We start from the raw sequence: 24,032 nt of genomic DNA on the forward strand, positions 1-24,032 counted from the left end.
TGCCTCTTGCTGCTGCCCAAGGTGCTGGGAAGAGTTCTGTCTTGTTATTCCTGCAAATTAAATAAATAATTCAGGGTCAGCAGGAGGTCTACTGTGTACCAGTGTTTGACTTTGCTTCCTTTCTACTGCACCTTTAAGCTCATAGTAACTTTTCTTCCTGATTTCCTCTTATTCAGTTAGTCTTCTGTAGTTCTGCGACTTTTAGCTGGGTCCCAAAGATCACCTTCTTACCTTATCCTCTTTATGCTCAATACCCTAGTCCCTGTTAAATCCCAGAGGCAGAATGAAGGGCAGTTAGGGAAAGAGGGAGGCTTCACTTCCTTAGCAGAGACTGCTTGTCTCAGTGTGTTATTGTAGGAGATAGCAAAAATTGACACACCATTTTAATGTGGTTTTAAAATAAAGTTATTGTCTCTTTTTCAGGCATCCCTATATTCCCTAGCTCTGAAATGCCTTATCAGCCTCTCCACAATTATCCTGCTTGGTCTTATTATTGTGTATCACGCCAGAGAGATCCAGGTAATAAACATGCTGTTTTTATGAATTGTGGAAATGCTTTATGAGAGAATCAGTCAGACTTTTAAAAAAAGTTGTGGTTTTTTTTTTCCTGGCCTAATGGGATTACAAGGACATAGCTTGCAAGTCTAAGAGAGTAAACTGACATAAAAACAAATTTAGTGAAATAGTATGGTGATTTTCATATTAAAAATTGAATAGAATAGAATGTTTCTTGTTGTCCTCAACAGAGCTGTAAATATCTGTGTAGGAATATAACTACTTCTTGGGTACTTTGACTCTAGGATTTAAATTTTTTTTTTATTATTTTTTCTTTAATAATAATAGCTTTTATTTTCAAAATACATGCAAAGATGGTTTTCAACATTCACCCATGCAAAACCTTGTGATCCAAATTTTTCTCTTTCCCTTGTCCTTAACTCTCCCCTCACAATTCTTTAAGTTAGTTTTTTTTTTTTCTCTTCCCCTTCCTGTTCACCCTCCTCCTTTTTCTCTAATCTTTAGGGTTTTTTTTTTTTTCTCAAGACCTTAGCATGTTTGATGTCTTCATGTTTCACTTTATAGTCAAGTATTGTTAAGTTTTTTTTTTTTGTTTTTTTTTTTAATGTTTTATTTCTTTTCAAGTGTGAAGGAATATGTGGAGGAATTCATAGCCATCTAGTGGACAAACAGCAAAAATAATTCCCTGTGAGTCAAGCTTTAAAAGAAGAAATAAAATTTAAAACAAAAATTAAGTACAGTTTTTCAGCCTGCTTTCCTCTTATTAATGAGTATTTTATATATTATAATAGAACATTCTTTCATTCTTTAAATTGATATATCTATAAGTAGGAAGTTTGGCTTAGTGTTAGAGTTAGGGAGATAAGAAATTAATTTTGTTTCTTGACACACATTGTGTGATCCTGGGCAAGAAAAATAACCTCAGTGTCCACAGAATACCTTGTGATAAATTGCTGTATGTTTATGCTTTTTAACAGGTATAAGAGAGTTCCTCATTGGAAATTCTCCACACCAATGACACAAGGTCAAAGAGTCATAGATTGTGAATAATTTCATTATTGATACATAAATGTTTTGAAGTGAATGTTTTTTATTTTGAAGAACTAGAGAGACTTGATTGATTTTATCTTGTAATTAATTCTATGACATTATTATTATTTTCTTTAAACATTTAAACCTCAAATTTAAGTTGATTAATGCTTTCCTTATAGGAGTTTTCTTATTTAGCATACAGTTAGTACTTTCAACTAAATAAATTATTTATGCTAAATTAACCAGCTAACATTGAAAGGGAAAAAATTTTAGATAATTTAAAAATACATATATGTATATGTACATTTCTATAACTATGTAAATATATGTGCATGCATGCATACATACATGTATATTGTATGTTTTGGAGATTCCAAAGAGAAAGATGTCATCACTTCTAGTTTTCGATTACTCTGAAATAAAGGAAGGTCACATTTAGGAAGACAATAAGATTAGGGAAGAAAAACAGGTTAGGTACAAAGACTGAATGAAATCTTACTTGCAGAGCAACCTCAGTAAACACGTACAATTTAAATTATATACCTCTTTATTAATTTTAGAGCTTTGCTTTTCATTCCTAGGTTGTATCACAGTGGATTGTTCTAATTAGAAAAAAGTATTATAAGATATAATTTCTAAAATTCAGTATGTTCTCTTATTCTTGTAATCAGATGACACCCTTTTCTCCTTCCTCCCCTCCCAAAAACCTCCCCACAAAAATGGTGCTGAAACATGATACTTATATTTCTTTGGTTCAATTATGCAAAATTTCAGTAATATTTAAGTTTTTTTTCTCAACTTTGAGATTTTGATTAAGAACAACTTTTACTACTCAATGATTTCCTCCCCTGTAGTTAATGTGATGATATTTCATCATCAAACAACTTTATGTTACATTTTGTTTTCAACCCTAAAGCAGAGTAGTTACATTAAATTACTCAACAGTCACAAAAGACTTGACAGGGTCACAGGTAACATTACAAGTCATAACTTCATATGTTCTTGGGAAAAACTATAAAAAATAATGACAAGGAGTATTTTCCCCACCTGTTTAATGTGTTCATAATAAAAGTAACTAAAAGATTTGAATCATTATGATTATTGCTTTTCTGTGTGTACAAAATAAAACCATACAGAAACCTAATGCATGATGACAACATATTAATATACATCCATATGTAATTTTGACACTATATTTCAAGTGTCATAAGTACTAAAACTTAACAAAAGTTACTATGCTAGAATTAGGGAAGTGTATTTGCTCTGCCTGAAATGTAATAGTTTCCTGCCGGACAGTTTGTTCTAATGAATTTGACACTAACATTTCAATAAGGTAATATTTCCTTTTTCTTATTGGAATCACTTCAGTATATTGTATTACTTTTGTCAAGTCAAGGCAATAAACATTTATTAAGCACATTTTATGTTATGTGCCAAACATGGGCAATATGTAAATAATTTCACAAACAGCATTTATTCAGTATAAATTGGAAATCATCACAGAGGGAAGCACTATCATTAAGGATTGAAAAAGACTTCTACAAGTTTGGATTGTATGTGATTTGTGACTCAAATCACAAGATTAAGAATCTTTTGTAAATTCAGGATAAAAACTAAACACTATCATACAAATATCATTTATCCAATATAGATATGCAGCTTTTAAAATATTATATCTTAAGTGTTTTTTCTTAAATGAAAATCATTTTACCTCTGATGTGTTTTTTTAAATCACATTTTCCCCCAAATTTCTATTCAAGAGATGCTTTTTAAAGCAGCTGATATAAAGGAAGGAAGAAAAGGTAAAAGGAAAGGAGGGAGGAAAGAAGAAGGAAGAAAAAAAAAGGGAGAAAGGGGAAGGGAGGAAAAAAATTATTGAGTCCACCAATTTAGAAAGTAGAGGGCAACAAAAGTGTCATATTTTCTTTTAACTCAAGAATGAATTCAAACATGTATGCAAAATGTTACATATAAATCTGTATTACTAATAGAGAAAACTTCCATTTCATTTTCTATTGTTCAGTGGTATTCTCTCTTCATGACCCCATTTTGGGGTTTTCTTGGCAAAGATACTGAGCTCTGCCATTCTTTCTCCAGTTCATTTTACAATTGAAGAAACTGAGGCAAACAGGCTTAAGTAACTTGCTCAGGCCACACAACTAGTAGGTGTCTGAGACCAGATTTTAACTCAGGAAGAGGAATCTTCCTGATTTCAGACCTGGCACAATGAACACTGAACCAACTACTTAGCTACCCTTTTCACTAGGTGGCTGCTAATCACATGTATTTTTGCCTCAATATCCAGTATTGCAGATGTATATCCTGCATATATATTGATTCAAGATTAACATCCATATTCATTATAAAGAAGTCTCTTTGATTTGCCAAACATTTTAGTATAATATGTGATAGGAAATCAATATTTTGTGAATTGATTTGTTTTTCAAAACTTCATCTTGAATTTATTTTTATAATCTAGAATATCTGGCTGTCATTTTTAATATCTTCTCTTTATGGTTACCATCCTAGTATTGAGAGAGAAAGAGCTGGCTTTGGAGTTTTAAATCCCAGTTCTGCCACATGCTGGCTATGTAATGTTCAGCAAGTTAATTGGCCTCATAATGTCCCAGTCAACTCTCTATGACTATGTACTTGTAAAGTAGTAGCACATTTACATTGGTAGAGTGGTTCACTCTATTTCCTATACAGATAAAATCACAGATTTGAACAAAATAATAACAACAAATATAATCTATTGATTTAGAAGATTACAAGATGAGTAATAATCTACACAGAGAATACATTGCTTCTTCAGCCTATTGTTTGAAGATCAACCTAGCTGAATTTAGCTATAGAATGAAAATGAGAAAATAATTGGACATAAAAACTTTAAGTTTAAGCAATAGAAGGATTGTGATATATTTTGGTAGATGAAGGTTGCTTATTTTATGGATAGGAGTCTCAGAGATATAAAGTGATTTGCCCCAAGTCACACAGGTAATAAGTCCCAGTTACAATTTGAACCTGTACAACCATCCTCTTTCCCTTATTATAGATGGATAGGTCTACTTCTAGGAAAGAAGATGACTTTATTGATTAAGTTAAAAGTTTTGGGAGCTTTTCTTCCACTTAATATTACTTCATTTTTATAATTACATGTAAAAATACTTTTCAAAATTCATTTTTATAAGATTTTGAGTTTCAAATTTTCCTCCTTTTCTCTTTCCTTTTCTCCTTCTTCAAGATAGCGAGCAATCTGATATAGATTATACATATAATCATATTAAAACATATTTCCACATTAGTCATGTTGTGAAAGAAGAAACAGAACATGAGAAAGATAACACTAAAACCTCACATAGAAAACCTGTGCTTCAAATTGCATTCATATTCCATAGTTCTTTCTCTGATGTGGATAACATATTCCATCACAACGCAAAATGGTCTTGGTTTACTGTATTACTAAGAAGAGCTAAGTCTGTTACAGCTGATCATCTCACAGTGTTGCTGTTACTGTGTACAATGTTCTCCTGGTTCTACTTACCTTAAGTAAGTGCCATTTCACATAAGTCTTTCCAGGTTTTTCTGATCATTTCTTTTAGCACAATAGTATTCCATTATATTTATATACCACAACTTGTTGAGCCATTCCAGAATTGATGGGTATCATCTCAATATGCAATTCTTTGCCACCACAAAAAGAGCTGTTATAAGTATTTTTTAATATGTGGGTTCTTTTTCCCTTTTTTGTCATCTCTTTGGGATATAGACTTAGTATCAGTATTTCTGAATCAAACAGTTTGGTTGCTTTTCAGGCATAATTCCAAATTGCTCTCCAGAATGGTTGGATCAATTCACAACTCCACCAACAAAGCATTCCTATGCCAATTTCCCCCATAGTTTCTCCATAAGTTGAAAGTTTTAAAAATATCTCTGAGCTTCTTGTTATCTGCAAGTGTTAGTTTATTAAAGTTTTAAACTTTTTTTTGAGAATTGATTATTTTGTCAATGTTCTGATGCCATTTAGTTCAAGAAATCACATATTAGAAATGTTAGATTTTGTCATTTACTTGGCTATTATTTGACTATATAAAATTAGAAATCCCTTGCCCTTGCTTTTAGGTAGAGATATTTCTATTAATAGCTATGCTGTTGGGTACAGGGACCCTAATTTTTTAAAAGTTTTCTTTTAATGTAATAGGGATGTATATGGTTTGAAAAAATGTGGGAAGGAAGAAAGAAGGAAAGGGACAGAGATAAACACAAAGAAACTCACTTAAGTGTTTGGCCTTTCTCTTCCCTCACCTACACTTTCACACTTTGCCTTACCTCTCCTTCCCACACCCCCTCCTGCCCCCAGCCAAAGTGGATTTCAGTAGTTGAATATCATAGCCTACTTATCTATCTCCCAGTGTGTTGGGACATAGAATAAGTGGTTACTTTCCAAACTGAAAAGAAAATGTAATAGCTCCCCCCTCCCTTCTTCCCAACTTCTGAAAAGCTATTTACTTGACTGTACCTTCTTTATTCGGAAATTCTTAAACTGCCTTTTTTTTTCCTGAGGCAATTGGAGTTAAGTAACTTGCATAAGGTCACACAACTAGGAAATATTAAATATCTGGGACTAGATTTGAACTGAGGTCATCTTAACTTCAGAGCCAGTACTCAGCACTGTACTATCTACCTGCCCTATGTGAAATTCTTTAAAGAAATGATGATAACCTATTATAGACAAATAGTTTTATTCCTATTCATTCACTAATTTCTGATAACCCATCAACTAATGATTTAATTAAGGACTATTTCAAGGACAAAACAAACTGAAAGCATTTATCTGATTTAGGGAAGAGAGCAGGGAAGAAGACATTTCCCTAGAATTGTTCTTTATGCCCCTTATGATGGAATTATAGAGATTATATAGACTGACATTTATAGGAGATCAGTAAAAACAAATAAACATGAAGGGAATATTTTGTTATGTTGTGTTAATGGCTAGCGTCTAGGTCATCGGCATATTTCACATTACCTGAAATGAGACTCTCAGTTCTTATAACTTCATGTATACAGTAGTAACAAAATCACTCAGGACTAATTTATTCTACCTGCCTGTTTAAAGACCTTTGCATTATTAATGTATTTGGCACTAAATAAAACCATTCTGATGTGTTTACAGTGTAGCATCACAAGTGAATTAGGAATGATACTTTGGGGTTTACCACAAGTGGTTTGGCTTATTCTTTCTTATCTAGGTCACATCATAGCATAGCCAAAAAAAAAAAAAAAAAAAAAAAGACTACTGCCAGCAGAAACTATTATAAAGCTAAATATGGCAAGCTACCAAAAAGCTCTAAATGGATTTAATAAAAAGGCAATGAAATTCAAATATTTTATAAGTAATCAATTCACTTTGGGAGTTTCTTCTTAAGCCTCATAAATCTTTTGTTCGGTTTCCAAGACATATTATTTCATTGATGAAGAGACTTCCTCTTATGGAAACTGTCCACTAATGCAAATTAGCAGTTTGTCAGTTAATAGTTTTGAAAAATTCTCTAAAATTTAAAAAAGAAGTGAGAGTGTGCCATGTCCATTGTCACACAGCTATTACATCTATAACTAAGCAGGAATTCAACGTGGGTTCTTCTAACTCTAAGGCTAACCAAAAATCTCATTTTTGCCTTTCTAAACAATACATTTAATAAGAATAGCATTTGTTACTATGAGTGATCTAGATTTTTTAAAAAATCAAAATTTTTGGAAGAGCACAATTATTTCTTAAATAAAGCTATTCCTTAGCAACTTGGAGTGGAAATATGGTAATGTTATCATACAGATTATTCCCTGGAAAAGATATCTCCATTGCAATTTCTCATATTGAATAGAATAAACAATAACTTTTTATTTGTGAAGTAAAAGTTTGATATCTGCCTTATAGAACTTTTACAAAATCAAAAGATCATCTGCCTTTTACTTTCAGAACTTAGAATATCATATAGTACAATGGTTAGAGTGCTAGCTCTAGAGTTAAAAAGACCTGAAGTCAAATCCAGCCTCAAATATTTTCTAATTGTGTGTGGCCTAAGTCATTTAACTTCCATATGCCTCAAGTTCTTCATCTCTAAAATGGGTATAATAAAAGCACCTATCCTCCCAGAGTTATTGTCAGGTTCAAATGAGATGATATTTTGTAAAATACTTAGCATAGTGTCTAGCACATAGCATGTACTATATAAATGTTAGCTATCATCGTAATCTTACCTAGAAAAATAAGTAGCTAATAAAACTGGAATATATCAATATATCATTGTAAGTTAAAGGATACCTAGAAAAGTAGGAAAGGGCCAGATTATTAGGAGTTTTAAATACTAGAAGAATCCATATTTGATCATAAAGATAATGGAGGGGATATAGGAAGTACTGTGTAAGGAGTTGACAGGTGAATACTACAGGAAAATCACGTTAGTTCTCAATGGAGAATGGTTTAAAGTAAAAAGAGGCTTGATTCAGAGATTAAAAAAAAAGATTGTTGTAATAATCTAGGCAGAGGAAATGGGGTCTTTAACTAGAATGGTGGTTGAGTGGAAAGAAACTAGTGAAACTAGTGATGTTCTAAAAATAGAAAAAAGATTTGCTGACACATTCTATGTGAGGAGTTAAGGTTGATACCAAATCTGTGAGCCTGAGAATATTGTTGTATCTTTTAAAAAATATAATTTATTTTAAACATTCTTTTTCTTAAATTTTGAGTTTCAGATTCTCTTCTTCCCATTCTTCTTATATGTGTTAGCAAGGCAAACAATATGATAGTAATTATACATGTGAAATCATGTAAAACATATTTCTATATTAGCCATTTCACAAAAAAATGTATAGTGAGAAAATTTTATTTCAATTTGTACTCCAAGTTCATAAGTTCTGTCTCTGAAGGTATGTTGAATTTTTTCCTCATGAGTTGTTTGGAGTGATTTTGGACTAATGTATTGATCACAGTAGCCAAATCTTTCATAGTTGATCATCATTATAACATTGCTCTTGCTGTACATAATGTTCTTCCAGTTCTTCACATTTTACTTTGCCTTAGTTCATATGGGTCTTGTCATGTTTTCTTGAAACCACCTTCCTTCTTCATTTTGGATAGCACAGTAGTTCTCTTATCACAATCAGACAAAACTTGTTCAGTCATTCCTCAATTGATGAGCATCCCCTCAATTTCCAATTGAAGTTTCATAAGTACTTTTGTACATATAAGTACTTTTTCTTTGACCTCTTTGAGGTATAAATACAATAGTGGTATTGCTCAGTCAAAGGGTAAAAGCCCTTTGGGCTTTCTTGGTATTAGTTGGACAAGTTCACTACATTATTAATTATCAATAATATAATAATTCATTATTCGAGACAATTCCAATAGACTTGAGATGGAAAATGCCATTTGCATCCAGAGAGAGAGAACTATGAAGAGTGAATGTGAATTAAAGCATAATATTTTTATTTTTGTTGTTGTTGTTGTTTGTTTGTAGTTGTTGGGGTTTTTTTTTCCTTTCTCTTGATTTTTCCCCTTTCGATATCATTTTCTTTGAACAATGCGACAAATATGGAAATGTGTTTAAAAGAATTGCACATATTTAATCTATATCAGATTGCTTGCTGTCTTGGGGAAAGGGAAAGGAAGGGAAGGAAGGAGAAAAATTTGGAACCCAAACTCTTACAAAAATGAATGTTGAAAACTATCTTTACATGTGTTTGAAAAAATAAAATACTATTGAAAATTCTAAAAAGGAATTATTTCTTCAGTGACCTTTTGTACCTCTTTTTCCATTTGGTCAAGTCTGCTTTTTAAGGAATACTTTTCTTCAGTGAATTTTTGCGCATCTTTTGCCATTAAGCTAATTATGTTTTCTTAAAGTGTTATTTTTTTCCCCAATTTTTTGGTACCTCATTTACTAACCTGTTAATTCTCCTTTTATAATTTTTTTCATCATTCATTTTTTTTCTCAATTTTTTTCTCTACTACTCTTATATTTGTCTTTAATTCTTCCAGGAATTCTTGTTGGGCTTTTTGTCCAAATAGCATTTTCCTTTGCAACTTTGGTCATAAGCTGTTTTCTCATTGTTTTCTTCTGAATTTATGGCTTGATCTTCTTTGCCACCATAGTAGCTTTTTTATGGTTTTGTTGTTGTTTGCTCATTTTTCCAGCCTACTTCTTGACTTTGTATTTTATGTTAAATTATGTTAATGTTATGTTATGTTAAAATTGGGTTCTGTACACTTAGGGTTGGAGAGGCACTGTTCTAAGTTTCAGACTTCTTATGCTGCTATTTTCAGAGTTAGTTCTGGAGATGTGCAAGTTTTTAGTGTTTTCAAGGTAGGGTGATTCAGAGTGATGTGTGCTGACTGTTTTCCTGGTCTTCACACTTGTGGTCATCACTCCTTGCATCCCCTTTTTGCTTAATTATCCAGTCTTCATCTCAGAGGTGAGAGTTCTATAGAAGGTGCTACTGCTTCCACTTTCACAACCATAACCAAAGCATTCATGAGGTTGCTGCCATATGTGCTCCTCCCACCCCAGTGTCACAAACCTCTCTTGTGAACCTCCCAAGTTGTCTTAGCTGGGGAAAAAAATGTCATCTTGAACTTTTTTTAACTCTGCTGTTCCAAAAGTTAATTTGAGGAAATATTTGAAAGTTGTTTGGAGGGAAATGTTGGAAAAGTTCAACTGAGTTGCTGCTTCTAATGTGTCATTTTGGTTCTGTTCTCAATTTCTGAGCTTATTCACTACCTGATAGAAAATAGCAGTTATTTGTTAATTGGAATCCAAGTAGTCCCAAAGAATGACATTAGATTCTAGAAAGTGAACAAAGAGAATACTTTAATGGAACATTCTAGTGTTTAATCATTACTTCAGAGATCAAAAATGGCAAGAGTTTTCAAAGGATTATATTCAAAGACATATTGATATACCTTTGCTTCTTTTCTATTTTTGTACTTTTTTGTGATTTTAAATTAAATTGCCTTGTTGACTAAAAACTCTGATTATGAGAGTATTTTGAAGGAATAAGAGAGTATGTCACAGTTACCAAACTACCATGGTATGTGTTGCTTGCCTTACTAAATTCTGGAATAATAGGATACTATTTAAAATTAAGCTTTAAAAAAAAAAAAACACAACTTAATATATACAGTGTAATGTTTTTCATTTTTCAAAATAATTTCCAACATTTTCCCTAGATTCTTTCCATCTCTGTTTATGATTATATGATCCTTTGGACTACAAGTCATGATGCATAGTTTACCACTGCTAATGTCTAGTTTCAAACAGCATATTATTAATCTGCTGAATTTTAAACTTTGATTTCTAAATTTGTATTGGATAAATAGGCATATCTTGTCTTTACAAAAACTGGTGTTTCTTCATAGCCTTTAGTCTATTTGAATAGAACAAATCATTCATCTCATCCCTTTTATTAATAGATTGAAAAAAAAATTCCTGCAGCCATACTTTTTAAAAACATTGCTGAAGTAACTTGTAAGCATTAATCATTCTCTTATTCATTTAAAAGCATTTATTGACTGCTAACTAGAGCCACTGTATTAAGTGTTCTAAGACAAAGGCTCTGATCACAAGGAGCTGATAATTTTTAGTTAGAAAAAATAAACATGCATATTAACTTATTGCAATTTATGTGCAAGTTAACTCACAGTATAAAACACACACTACTTTAAGAAAGCTGCAAAGTACTAAAAGGTTTGAAAGGAGACATTTTACTAGATAAAACTAGTACAACTAGTAGTTGTTAGTTTTCTCAAAATTCAAATTAATGTCTGTTATTAAATTAAGCAGCTTTGGGGACAAAGTATTTTTTAGATCACTTAATCTTAGCCATTAGAATTCGTACTGTTTTTGCTGATTAATTAAATTTTGTGTGAGTGGGTTTTTTTTGTTTGTTTGTTTCTGTTTTATTTTGCCTAAACTTGATTTTCTCAGTGCAGGTAATTCCTAGTGAGTAAACTCTCACTAACAATAAAAATGGATAGTAAAATTTAATTTATGCTTTTAAGAGATTATCTCAGAAACTAAGAGGTTAAGGGATTTATCCATAATCACACAGCTAAAACATGTCAGAAACAAAACTCAAACCCAAGTCTTCCTGGCTCTAGCTGCCTCTTTTTCCATTATAAGAAACTGATGTAATTCTATGCTCAATACTACATTTATAAATTTGATTTAATACAATTATTTCAAATGGTATAAATTCTCAATTTTTTTGTCATTATGGGCATAGATTAGTATTTTTTTCTTAGCTATCCAATATAGCTTCTGTTTTAATACTAAGAATACTTTTGATGATTAAACTCTTAAAGTTTAAAAGCAAAGGTTTTACTGAATAATTTGTAGGGGAAGGGCAGATTGGGCTTTTTTTTTAAGCACTGAATTGCCCAAAGACCATCAATTTTAAAAATAAAATAAAATAACCAAGTGAGTTCTTAGCTTCTTACCTGTATATACCTGATAGGTTTGTTGTAGAGATCAGTTCAAAAAATATCTATAAACACTGTATAAGCCTTAAAGTATTATGCTATCATTTTGAATATGTTCCTAATTACATTGCATATATATGTGCAAGGATGCTAAAAGGCCTAACTTTTGAAATGTATCTAGTGTTTTTAAATGTTTCTTTTGATAATGACATTTAAGGAAAACTGATTTAGCTTCATTCTATCAGCTAAGAAATCTATCAAGTTAATATTAAATAAACTAATAAAACTTGAATGCTTTTTGTCATTTACCGTTAGTATATTTTTAAGCTGAATCTATTCTAAAGGACCTGATGGCTTAAAAGCTTGAATTTATCTATTGATTTTGCATGCAATATTACATAAATTTTAATGTTAATGTTGAAAAGATGGCGTGTTTTAGTTTTACTCTGATTCCTCTAAAACTACCCTTCTCTCATGATCTTTATTAATCTCATTTTTCAGTATCAAACAAGATATTTAATGAAAATGTACACACACACACACACATACACACATATACACACACTCAATCATTCTTCAATTTTCATATATGTGTTTTAAAAAACAGCACAAATGTAAAAAATGCAAATATTGATACATTGAACCTATGAGAAGTAGGGGTTAGAATCAACAAAAACTGTAGTCTTTCACTAGAGATTGCCAAAAATTCATCTTTCTGCATACAGTTTTTTATAACAAAACATTAATTTCAATCATATGTACTTTTCCTGACACATAAAATAATTCATGAAATGTAGTACACAAAAATTAAATTGGTAACATGCAAAACATTTTTTCTCATTAGAAATCTACTTCCTGTTCAAGATATAACTAATCATTGATTCATTAACTCCAAACACAGCAATAGCAGCTGTAGCATTCTGGTAGGAAGCCTTTTTAGGATCTTTATTTTTTCATTAAGCCACATCACTGGCTGTACACTTGAACTTAAAGCCCAAAAATTTGCATTATGCTTTGGGAACATAAACTGCAATACAAATATATGAATTTCAGAAGCAAACAGTGAAAATAAGCCACAAATGCAAAGGAGCTCTTTATAAAAGAAGAGTAAATAAGACCAGTGAAGTGCCTAGTGGGATATTAGCTGTTCCACAAACTTTTGAGCTTCTTGTTTCTCTTTTTTCCTTGTCTACTATATGCTAGATTGCCAATATGACAATGAAAATGAGATTACTAATAAAAATCACAAGAATACTGAAAATTAAACATGTGACTATTGAGAATTGACTGTGTATAAATACATACACATTATCTATAAATATATATGTGTATGTGTATATATATAGAGAGAGATATTTATACATAAACATATACATTTTATATATTTGTAGTGTAAAGGGGAGCTTCTCAGATATTTATTAAAGAAACAGTTTCCATTCCAGAAAGAACTCCCTACTACTATATTTAATTTCATTGGTATAAAAGCCATTGTCTTTCAGATTCCTGTAATATTTGAAAAAAGCTTATGTCTGGCTACCCGTTTTTCTCTTAAAGCTGGAAAAATGTCGTATTTTAGATATTTTTCTTTCCTATTTACTATATATATATATATATATTATTTCGATTTTTCAGATCATTTTCATGGCTAAGTTTTAACTCTTCAATATGTGTTTTTTTGTGTACATATAGAAGAAGAGAAGAACCTAGGAAACTTTTTTTTTATAATTCTGGTCTGGATGTCTGATTCTCTAAAACCAATCTCATTTAGTAATAGCAATTTCTAAGCAATTCAAGTTTCTAATGTTGTTCTTTGCACTTTTATACTAACTCGGGAAAAATATAGAAACTAGTTTTAGTATTTTTCTCAATATCCTTATTTTTATAAGTTATTATCAAATCCGTTATTTACTGGTTATGAATAATTAACATATTTATTCTCAAGCAACAAAGACTTTTACCCTTTTATCATCAAACTGCATAGGTGGAAATTTGTTGGCTAACTACAGAGCTAATTAAAACTAGATAATAAATGAAATCTTTCTTTGTTGGAAACCTCCTGTAAGGTATGAACTAGAAAGAGAACAAAAAAAGTCAATAAAGAAATAGCTAATGAAATAAAGCAGTTTTTGTAAGGAAGGGGGAACATAAGGTTGAATGAAAGAAACTACGAAGGCATGAGTGTGTATTTTGACTAAATTCAAATAACTTCTGGATTATTCGTGCTTCCCCCCCAATTAGTTTGGGTGATGGACATCAATCAATACCCAGTCATAAATTATTTTAGCAGGTGAAAGTTTCTTTTAAGATAAAAGAAAAAAATCAACAATAGATATGTTGATATGAAGTACTATTATGAAGAATTAAGTTTTTGGAAAGAATAGAAAAGTAGATGTTCAAAAAGCACTCCATTAAAGTATATATCTAGTACTAAAAGAGTCCCTTTCTACCATATTTTTGTAATTTTATGGAAATTTTTTTAAATTTAATTTTTTTTTTGCGGGGGGAAGATTTTAGAATTTGTTTTCACTTAGGAGTTTTCAGCTAAATCTGAAGTCCCGGATAACTAGATCGAGTTGGCAGGGAGAGTCTAAGGTACTAAGTTACTTCTTGAGGCAAGCAGGGAAGAACATTGATGGGGATCAGCTCAGCCTTACAGTCCCATCCTGTGGAGATCTTGTGTAACCTCTACCTTAATATATCCAATCAGAAATGCAAGCTATGTCAAATCGCCAGGTTAAATTTCCACTATAAATCTGTTTGTGTCCTAGACCATCTTTCCTGAATCCCTTTAGAGTTAGGTTTGCCATAGTGTTCTGCCTGGGTATGTCTTTTTTTCCCATTCTCTCCCCGGTGCCTCCTGCTGTCTTTCTCCTTCTTGTAGTTTAATTAACTCTTTTAGAGTGCTAAACTACTCTATGGATTTAGCCTGCCAATCAATGACATACTCCTACCTCATGGTATATTCCTTTTCTCCTGGTTAATTGTCAGTTGCCCTAGGGAATTTGTTTTTTCCCTTGTTAATTGTTATAAACTACTTTACTTGCCTACTATATGCTCTCCCAAATCTATTTCATATTTACTACTACTGGTGTCTATTTTACCTCTTCCTTTTGTCTAAAACCTCTTTTCTTAAATAAATGTACCTTTTGGCAAAGAGAAAGCCATTGTGACTTCTTCACATGTGAATTGCTACCAAATCTCATCAACATTAATAAGAAGAATTTGAAGATTTATAATAATCTTCATATATTCTTGCATACATAAAGTAAGCATACAAAGTGACATTTTATTTCAGCTTACTTACTGGTGATTTTTTTGTTGTTGTTTAAAAGGAATTTTCACCTACTAAAATTATTTGTGATTGGGCAGTGATTGATGTCCATTATTCAAACTAATAAAGGGGGAAAGTATGAATAATTCAGCAGTTATTTGAATTTAGCTAAAATATATGTGCATGCCTCTGCTACATTTCTTTATCTCATTCCTCCTTATTTCTACTATCCTCTGTAAAAACTGCTTTATTCCATTAACCATTTAAAAAATTGACTCTTTGTTCTCCTTCTAGTTAATAAGCACTGGACAGTGTGATACTGTGACAGTTCCAGCAAATTGTTCACTTCTATACAAGTTTAAATGACAGTCTAAAAATGGAAAAAGTAAAGATACTACTTTATAAAGATAAAATAGATGCCTTCTAGCTAGATATATCTTATCACAGTAGAGCTTGTCAAGGTCAAGGTATGCTACTGTAGAGTCTAGAAGCAGATATCCTAAGAAGAGATCTCTCAGATAACCCTAGGTTTAAGTGAGGCAACAGATCAGGACCAGAGGATCTGTTAAATAAGAAGTAGCAAGTGAATACTAATTTGTCCTCTACTCTAAACCCAAAACACACCTCTTCAAATCTGGTGCCTTTTACCAGGCTCTCTCTCTTACTAAATGGAAACCTCCAATCTAATAACTACATCTGACAGGAATCTCTTTTTTTACTTCCCAAATGCAATCATTATGTAGGAGGACTCAGGAATCAACGGGTTTACCAGCTGCTATCAGTATGAATACCAACGTTTTTCATGATTCTATAATCCAGGTATAATCCCTCTACTTTAGGCCTTCCGAACTGAAAAAAAAAATGATGAGGTCTTTCACCAAGAACTTCTTTTTCCCCATTTCATTTCACCCTATGCTTTTGGCTAGTATTTTCCTTCACCCTTGTCTCATGTAACCAGGTGGCCCTTCTTGCTAAAATAATCCCCTTTATAAATACAGGCGATCTCATTCTTTCCCATCTTCAAATTGTCCCCTGTATTCCTGATCTAGGTCTTTTCCTGTCTTCTGGTTGCTTCTTTATTACCTGCAAATATGCCCATGTCTCCCCAATTCTCAAAAATCACCCGTAATTCCCTTAATTCCTTCAAGGCCCATCTCCTGATGGCTTTTAATTTGTCACTCATTTCCCCCTGCATATAGCTTGTTTTTATGTTGTTTATATTGTCTCCCCCATGATTCTATTAGCTTCTTGAGAGTAGTATTGAGGTTCAGAAGGATCCCAAAAGATTTGGGGTCACAGACCTGTGTCTGCAGGCTTGAACCCATCTCCAAGTCAAGGGGCAAAGTTTATTGTAATTGTAATGTCAATTGAAGCGGACTAAATTCCAAAAGAATTTAGCAAAAAACCAAGAGCAAGAAGATAGATTTATAGGACAGTCAGACCAAAGCTTCATGTTACTTATTTGCTAATTTTATGGCCTTCAGGTAAGTTTGAGAGGTGGTCTATTTACTATTGTCTCAGGAACTTGGTTATCACTGACCAACAGATTTTCTGTGTTAGTCAGTAATGTAGAACTGACTAGGACTATTCTAAGGCCAGAAGACTAACAGATTGTTACAACAATAGCACTCCAATGTCAGGGGGGTCTCAGGATCACTAATATATCTTTCCTAAAGTATAAGGAAAGAAATATTATTATATTTCTATGCCAGAAGACCCTTACAATCATTGATGGACAGATTATCAGAACAGAAGCTCTCTAAGGTCAGGGGACTTCAAAATTATTACTATATTTCCTCTAGAAGCTATACCCTTTCATTTTTCCCTTCTCAAACAGTTTGACCCCCCAAATTCATTTGGGACAAAGGGTTGGAGATCTCATCTTCTGGAGCTATTTTATGCTGATAAGGGGTGTAGAGCTGTAGTGGGGTCCAAACTGAGGAGGGGGAGACATACAACTTGAAGATAGCAGCAGTATCTGGGGGTACTGAGTGAAGAATCATCCAGTGGTTCTCAAAGTATGGTCTTGAGAATCCTGGGGATCTCTGAAACCCTTTTAGAGGGTCTACAAATTCAAAAATAGTTTTTTATTTCCAATATGGTAAATGTCTATAAATATAACCTAGATAAACAAAAATGCTTTGGAGAGATCTTCAATAATTTTTTAATAGGATAAAGATACTGAAAACAAAAGTTTGAGAACCACTGATTTAGACAATGGTATTCAGGTTGAACAAATACTGGGAGGTTCATAGCTCGGAGTCTGGAGGAAACAAATCTCAAAGTAGGTTAAAAAGGAAGGGGACCAAATATGAACAAAAGTAGAATAATTAAAAGTGGAGTTAGTATAGGGATTACTAGGGACAATAACCAGGAACCCCTCCCCCCCAGAGGAAGACTGTGGGGTTAGACAAGGCTGTCATGAATGTCTGTCATCTAGACAACTTTTCCTAGGGTAAATACCAAAGAACATTTCTCCCAAATTCCTGCTTTTGTCTCCTCAAAAGAGTAGGGGTAATGGATAAAATAGTATGGCATTAGACACAGTGAAAGGAGTGTTCAGACGACCTAGGGTGTAAGCACCATAATATTAAAAGGAGTTAAGCATTGGGTAGAGAGGATGATATGCAGAGTGGAGATAATTAAGCTTAAATGGGTTTGATCTCCATTAGCAAAAACCTCTGAGCCTTTTCAGTCTTATAAGAGAAGGCTTTTACTCAATTAGTAAAAGTGACAACAAAAACCAAAAGGAGTTTAAAGTCCCTCCAAGGGAGCATATGTGTAAAAATCTATCTGCCAGTCCTTCCCTGGGTATATACCCTTCCTCTGGGTGGGCTTTAGAAAAAGGGGGGTTTAAAAACCCTTTCAGAATTTACCTGGGCACAAACTGGGCAGGACTGACACATCTGTTTAATTATTTCTCTTAGTTTGTGAACAGTGAAAAGAGGTTTCACAAGGAATTTAGAGAGCATTGTTTTCCAACCAGTATCTTAGTTTAGACCAATGAGAAATTCTCACCGGCTGGCCTCTGGGATTAGAAATTGGCCTGAAGGTGTTTGAAATCATGCAGAAGGAAAAAGGGTATACCCAGTTTCTTTAGCAAAGGGCTTGCTTCTGGGATCTACATGAGGGTGTAGGAGTTGGGGAATTAGAGGTGCCATGGTCAGAGGCAAACAGGCAGCAGCACGGCAGCTGCAAGACTGTTTTTTTTGGGGGGGTGAAGTGAATCACCCCTTCTGGTGTTCTTTATAAAACATAACAGAAACCTCTCTAGGTCCATTGACAGCTTGCAATAATTATAGAACTTCCCCTGCATACTTAATGGGGGAATTTTTGCTGTCAAAACTCCCCTTTCTTTCCATAGAGCCCCAGGAGCATGCAAAACATGAAAGGCATATTTGGAGTCAATATAGATGTTCACTCTCATTCCTTCAGTTCTAAAGTTTTGGTGAAAGCAAATATGCTGTGAATCTGCTGGGCAGTTAGAACCTCCAATGGTTGTTGAACTTAGAACCTTCCTCAATTAGAAAGGCTGTGGCAGCTAGCTCTAGGCCAGGAGGGTCACCCCCAAAACACCAAGTTTCTTTGAGAAGTAAACAAGGGGTCTGGGATAGGGTCCCAGGGATTGAGAGATTGGTTTAGCTTTCAGGGTCTTAAATCCTCGTCCTGGCCAGGGCCTCCATTGGAGGGGAATTGTGTCAGGACTTTGAATAGAATTCTATAGGCCTTGACAATAATTAAAGTTAGGTATAAATTCTAGCCATGTCCAGGAAAGTACACAGGTGTTTCTTTGAGGAAGGTTTAGGGAGTAAGTAGTAAGACTGCTTCCTCTGGGCTATGAACAAAACAGAGGTGGGAATTAATTCATGGCCCAAATACTTAATAGACTGATAGGCAAAGTGGAATTTTAGACAAAGAAACTTAATAGCCTTGGGGAGTCCTGGAAGTTGAGTTTTTATAGCTGCTGTCAGAGAAACTTCTCTGTGGGGCTGCAAATCAAGATATCATCTACATACTGGATAGCCAAGGCCTGTCCAGATATGTGAGGGCCCTCATGGAAGCCCTGAGCTACCTCCATGCTGTGGATGTGACTGTCCATATTAATTAATGGGGATCATCGTTCCTCTGGATTTGCCTCTTCAAAGGCAAAAGGAAATTGTGAGTCTTTATTGCAATGGGATGCAAAAAAAAAAAGCATCTTTAAGATCTAAGGTAGAAAACCATTGTGTCCCCTGGGGTACTTGTACTGGGCTCATGTCTTCTACTGACCATTTGCTCTGATTATAAAAATTTGATATAAGAGGAAAAAGAAGGGATACGATTATCAGTGCATCAAAATTGGTCCTTCAGGCTTCAAACTGAGAACACATACCATTCTCAGGAATAATCAGATGGGAAACAAAGAAACAGAACTGGGAAAATGAGTCAGAGGGGCTCCCACCTTGAGCAAAAGCTAAGATTATTGTCCTCTCAACTCTTGCCCAGATAAGTTATCCACCTATGGCAGTTCAGGAAGGCATTCCTTTAAGTAAATTATGGCATTTTTCTCAAATGGTGGATTACTGACTTCATGATCAGGCATATTCAAATCTCAAAAGAGTTACATCCCTAAGAGATTTTATTTCTAATAAATTCTACTAATCACAGCTTAGGAATAAATACATTATTTTTAAAAGTTTACCTGGACTTACACCCATAGGAGATTTTGTTTAACATAGTTTATATATTTAAACTTATACTGCTGCAAAAGATTAATCATTAAACAAGCTTAAAGATTTTTAGTAAACACATTCCTTGTTTAGGAACTATACATCCTAATCTCAGGTTTATCTGATGGTTTCAAGAAAACTGGCAAGTTTACAAATTAAGCTGCAGGGTTAATAGATACTCCAGAGAAGGGGCTAAGCTTGCTGTTTCCCACCCCAATTATTCTTAGTGTTTGTTTTCATGGGCTGTGATGTTTGATACCTCTCCCCACTGTGAAAGGGAAAAAGGTGTTGCACACTTCATTCTTGGAGATGAACTGGTAAGGCTTTCACCTCATCCCTCCTGTTCCATACACAGTAAGTACCAATTTTAGGTTAACATAGTGACAATAATTCCAAATAACTTAGTTAACAATTTCAGAATTTTCCTACTAGCCAAATAGTCTTCCCTTAAATAAGTTGTCCTTTTGTTTTAGGAAGAAAACAAGACAATTCTTAAAATTGAGATAGTACAGATTTTAAAATTAACTTTAGTTTTCCTAAATTCTAATTAAATGTTCTAGACAAAAATGAGCCAGGAAAGGGTTAAAGTGCCAATTTTAGTGACAGGAGCCTCAGAAATCTGACTCTAGATATCTCAAAAGCAGGCTGTTTGTGGCCTGAGTCTTAGCAAACTGCTCTTCTGTTTTCCTAAAGTTCCCAAACTCTTAAATTTTTTATTAATACTATCAATGCAAATATCCATTTAATGGGATTTGATTAGAGCTGCTTTATTGCTTCTACTATCATGTCTCAAAAACAAATTTCACCTAACTGAATATATTTTCTTTCTCTCCCTCTCACCTCTTTGTCCATGTATCCCTGCTGCAGTCAGAGAAGGAGAGAAGAAAGAGAAAGAGATTCTCTTTCCTCTATGCACTATCCTCCAAGTCTTGGGGAGGCTTTAATTTAGTTGAATTTGCTTCCAAATTACTTTACACATACATTTATCTCAACATTGGCATTGTATATTGGTCACATCTAAAAATCCACAAAGTTATCAAATATAAAGCAATTATATCCAATAAAGCATATAACATTCATATAGCATGTTTTATGCTAAGCACTTTTGCAGAAATGTGATCTTCACAACAACCATTACTATTTCTCTTTACAAATCATAAAATTGGGCAGAGATAAAATAATTTGTCACAAATTACATAGCTAGTATATTTCTGCAACTGAAACAGAGAGTGGTGGGCTTACCAAGTGCAGAGACCAACTGGCTTTCTCACCTCACACTGTCATCCGGGTGGTAGCAACAGTTGCTGGACAGAATCTGCTGAAGACTGGGATGACTGTGCCAGGATCTTTCTTTGATGGTAGTTTCACATGCAAGGGCTCAGGGAATGCTGACAATGGGGCCTGACTCTCACTCCATCCACATTCCCTGAAGCTGGGTTGGGGAGGTGTTTGGGCAAAGTTGCGTGAGCTCTCCATGGCTGTTGCTGCTTCTTCTATTTCTACAACTGAGGCAGAATTTGAATTTACCTAGAGTTCTTTAGAATTTTCTTTTCTTAATCTGATCTGAGATAGGAGGAGTTAGCAGAGGGATTTGATCTATATTGATCTTGTTAGCAATTCCCACAATTGAAATACATTCAGGACTCTGGGGAATAAAGTGGAGAGGGACAAGGAGGGAATCAAGTCAGAGGATGCCAGGCTCTCCCTGTACAGGCCACCAAATATTGAGGATGGGGCAGCTAGGTGGTGCAGTGGATAGAGCACCAGCCCTGAAGTCAGGAGGACCTGAGTTCAAAATCTGGCCTCAGACACTTAACACTTCCCAGCTGTGTGACCCTGGGCAAGTCACTTAACCCCAATTGCCTCAGCAAAAAAAAAAAAAAAAAAAGTTAAGGTTTAGAAGGGACCCCAAAAGTTTGGGGGCCTCAGACCTGTGTTGTGAAGTTTCTCAAAAGAATTTGTAGGCTTGAACCCATTTCCAAGTGAGGGGGCAAAGTTTTCTGTAATTGTAATGCCAATTGAAGTGGACTAAGTTGCAAAAGAATTTAGCAAAGAATAAAGAACAAGAAGATAAGATTTATAGGACAGTTAGACCAGAACTTCATGTTACTTATTTGCTAATTTTATGGCTTTCAGATAGGTTTAATGGGTAGTCTGTTCACTATTGTCTCAGGAACTTGGCTATCACTGACCAATAGATTATCTGTCTATCAGTAATGTTTGTAGGACTATTCTAAGGCCAGAAGACTTTAGCATCATTGACAGACAGATTGTTAGAACAATAGTACTCTTAAGGTCAGAGAATTTTAGTATCACTAATATATCTTTCCTAAAGTCTAAGGGAAGAAATATTATTATATTCTTAGGCCAGAAGACTTTTACAATCATTGATGGATGGATTGTTAGAACAGAAAAAGCACTCTAAAGTCAGGGAATCTCAAAATTATTGATATATTTCCCCTAGAAGCTATACCCTATCAGTAGAATCTGTCCTTTGTTGTTTGCCCTTCATTCTGGAATACTGGATATATAAGTGAATTGGATTGAAGTGGGGGGGGGGGGCTATGCAAGATCACCTGCCCCACTTTCCCCTCTAGAGCCATCAGGTTCCAGTGGCAAGATATAGATCAAACAACTGGAAATGGCTCTGGATGAAATGGGAGACCTTGGCCTTTTCAAACTAAGGTCTTCAACAGGTTTCAGTTTAACTGAGGGAAACCCTAACCCCCTCCCAGATTTATTTATTTAGAATTTATTTTTTGGACTAGGTGAAAGAGGAGATTCTTTGCCTCAGTTGCTATCCAACCTTAATCACTAAATAGGTGTGGTCTCAGTCAAACTGAGACCTGTTGAAGACTTTAGCTTAAAAAGACCAAGGTCTCCCATTTCATCCAGGGCCATCTCCAGTAATCTTGGTTTATTATTTTGCCACTAGACCAGATAGCTCTGGAGAGGAAAATGAGACAGGTGACCTTGTACACCTCCTTCATTTAAATCTGACCTTTACTGTTCTTTGTATACACAATACTTAGCACAGTGCTTGGAAGGAAAGCACAGGTGCTTTATAAATGTTTCTCAATTGATTTCAAACCTCCAAGTTCTTTTGTTTTCTCTCTTTTGACCCTTTATTTTCTACACTCTCTCAACCCTGTTCTATTATATTAACTACTTAATGTTTATTATAAATTCCAGTAGCTTTCTATTACCTCCAGGATAAAATATAAAATTCTTTTTCATTCAAAGCCCTTCATAACCTAGCTCCTTACCTTTCTAATCTTGTTACATTTTACTCCTCTATACATACACCAAAATCCAGTGATACTGATCTTGCTGTTCCTGGTAGACAACCTTCGATCTCCCAAATCTCAGCATTTTCACTGGTTGTTCCATGCCTGGGACTCTCTCCTTTCACATCATCTCTACCTCCCACTTTCCTTCTAATCTTAGCTAAAGTTTGGCCTTTAGCAAGAAGCTTTTCCCAGTGCTCTTTATTTTAGTGCCTTCCCCAGGGATTATCCCTGATTTTATTCTTGCATATTTTAATTGTTTGCATATTATCTCCTCCATTAGACTGTTAGAACTATGGGACATTTCTCAACCCAAATCCTCTTGGAGAATTACTCCTCTCACCTAAAAGTTTGACCAAAGATCAGTAAGAGGCAAGGCTAGAAAACAAAAAAAGTTTACTTAGCATCAGCAGATGGGAAATTTCTGGGTAGCTAACAGCTACAGAACAGAAAGATTCATACCTATATAAGGTTTTTCACAGCTTTATAGAAGTGTGGCAAAAGGAGCCTGTCTGCTAAGGCTGCTCAACCATTTTCCTTATTTCAGAGGTTAAGTAATAGAGTCAGAAGATTAGGTGATAAAATGGTGAAAATAGCCTAACTTTAGAGTTTACCTTGATGTCAACCAAGATCAAGTCTATTCTAAGTATTTATTTTTCCTATAATTGGACAGGTGTGGTAGGGTAGATAGAGTGCTGAGCTTGCAATCAGAAAGATTCATCTTCCTGAGTTCAAATCTGGCC

The 24,032-nt window shown here is 34.0% G+C and overlaps 1 protein-coding gene across 3 annotated transcripts in view; it reads left to right on the forward strand.

The window, feature by feature from the left end:
- Nucleotides 1-24,032, forward strand: part of KCNN2 (potassium calcium-activated channel subfamily N member 2) — a 165,914-nt gene that overhangs the window by 3,563 nt on the left and 138,319 nt on the right. For all 3 annotated transcript variants that reach the window (XM_031968455.1, XM_031968442.1, XM_012541133.3), the window contains exon 3: nt 424-519. In XM_031968455.1, the coding sequence (XP_031824315.1) occupies nt 424-519 (96 nt within the window). The remainder of the gene's footprint in view (nt 1-423; nt 520-24,032) is intronic.

The sequence above is a fragment of the Sarcophilus harrisii genome, chromosome 1 (genome assembly GCF_902635505.1).
Source record: "Sarcophilus harrisii chromosome 1, mSarHar1.11, whole genome shotgun sequence".
Taxonomy (NCBI): Eukaryota; Metazoa; Chordata; class Mammalia; order Dasyuromorphia; family Dasyuridae; genus Sarcophilus; species Sarcophilus harrisii.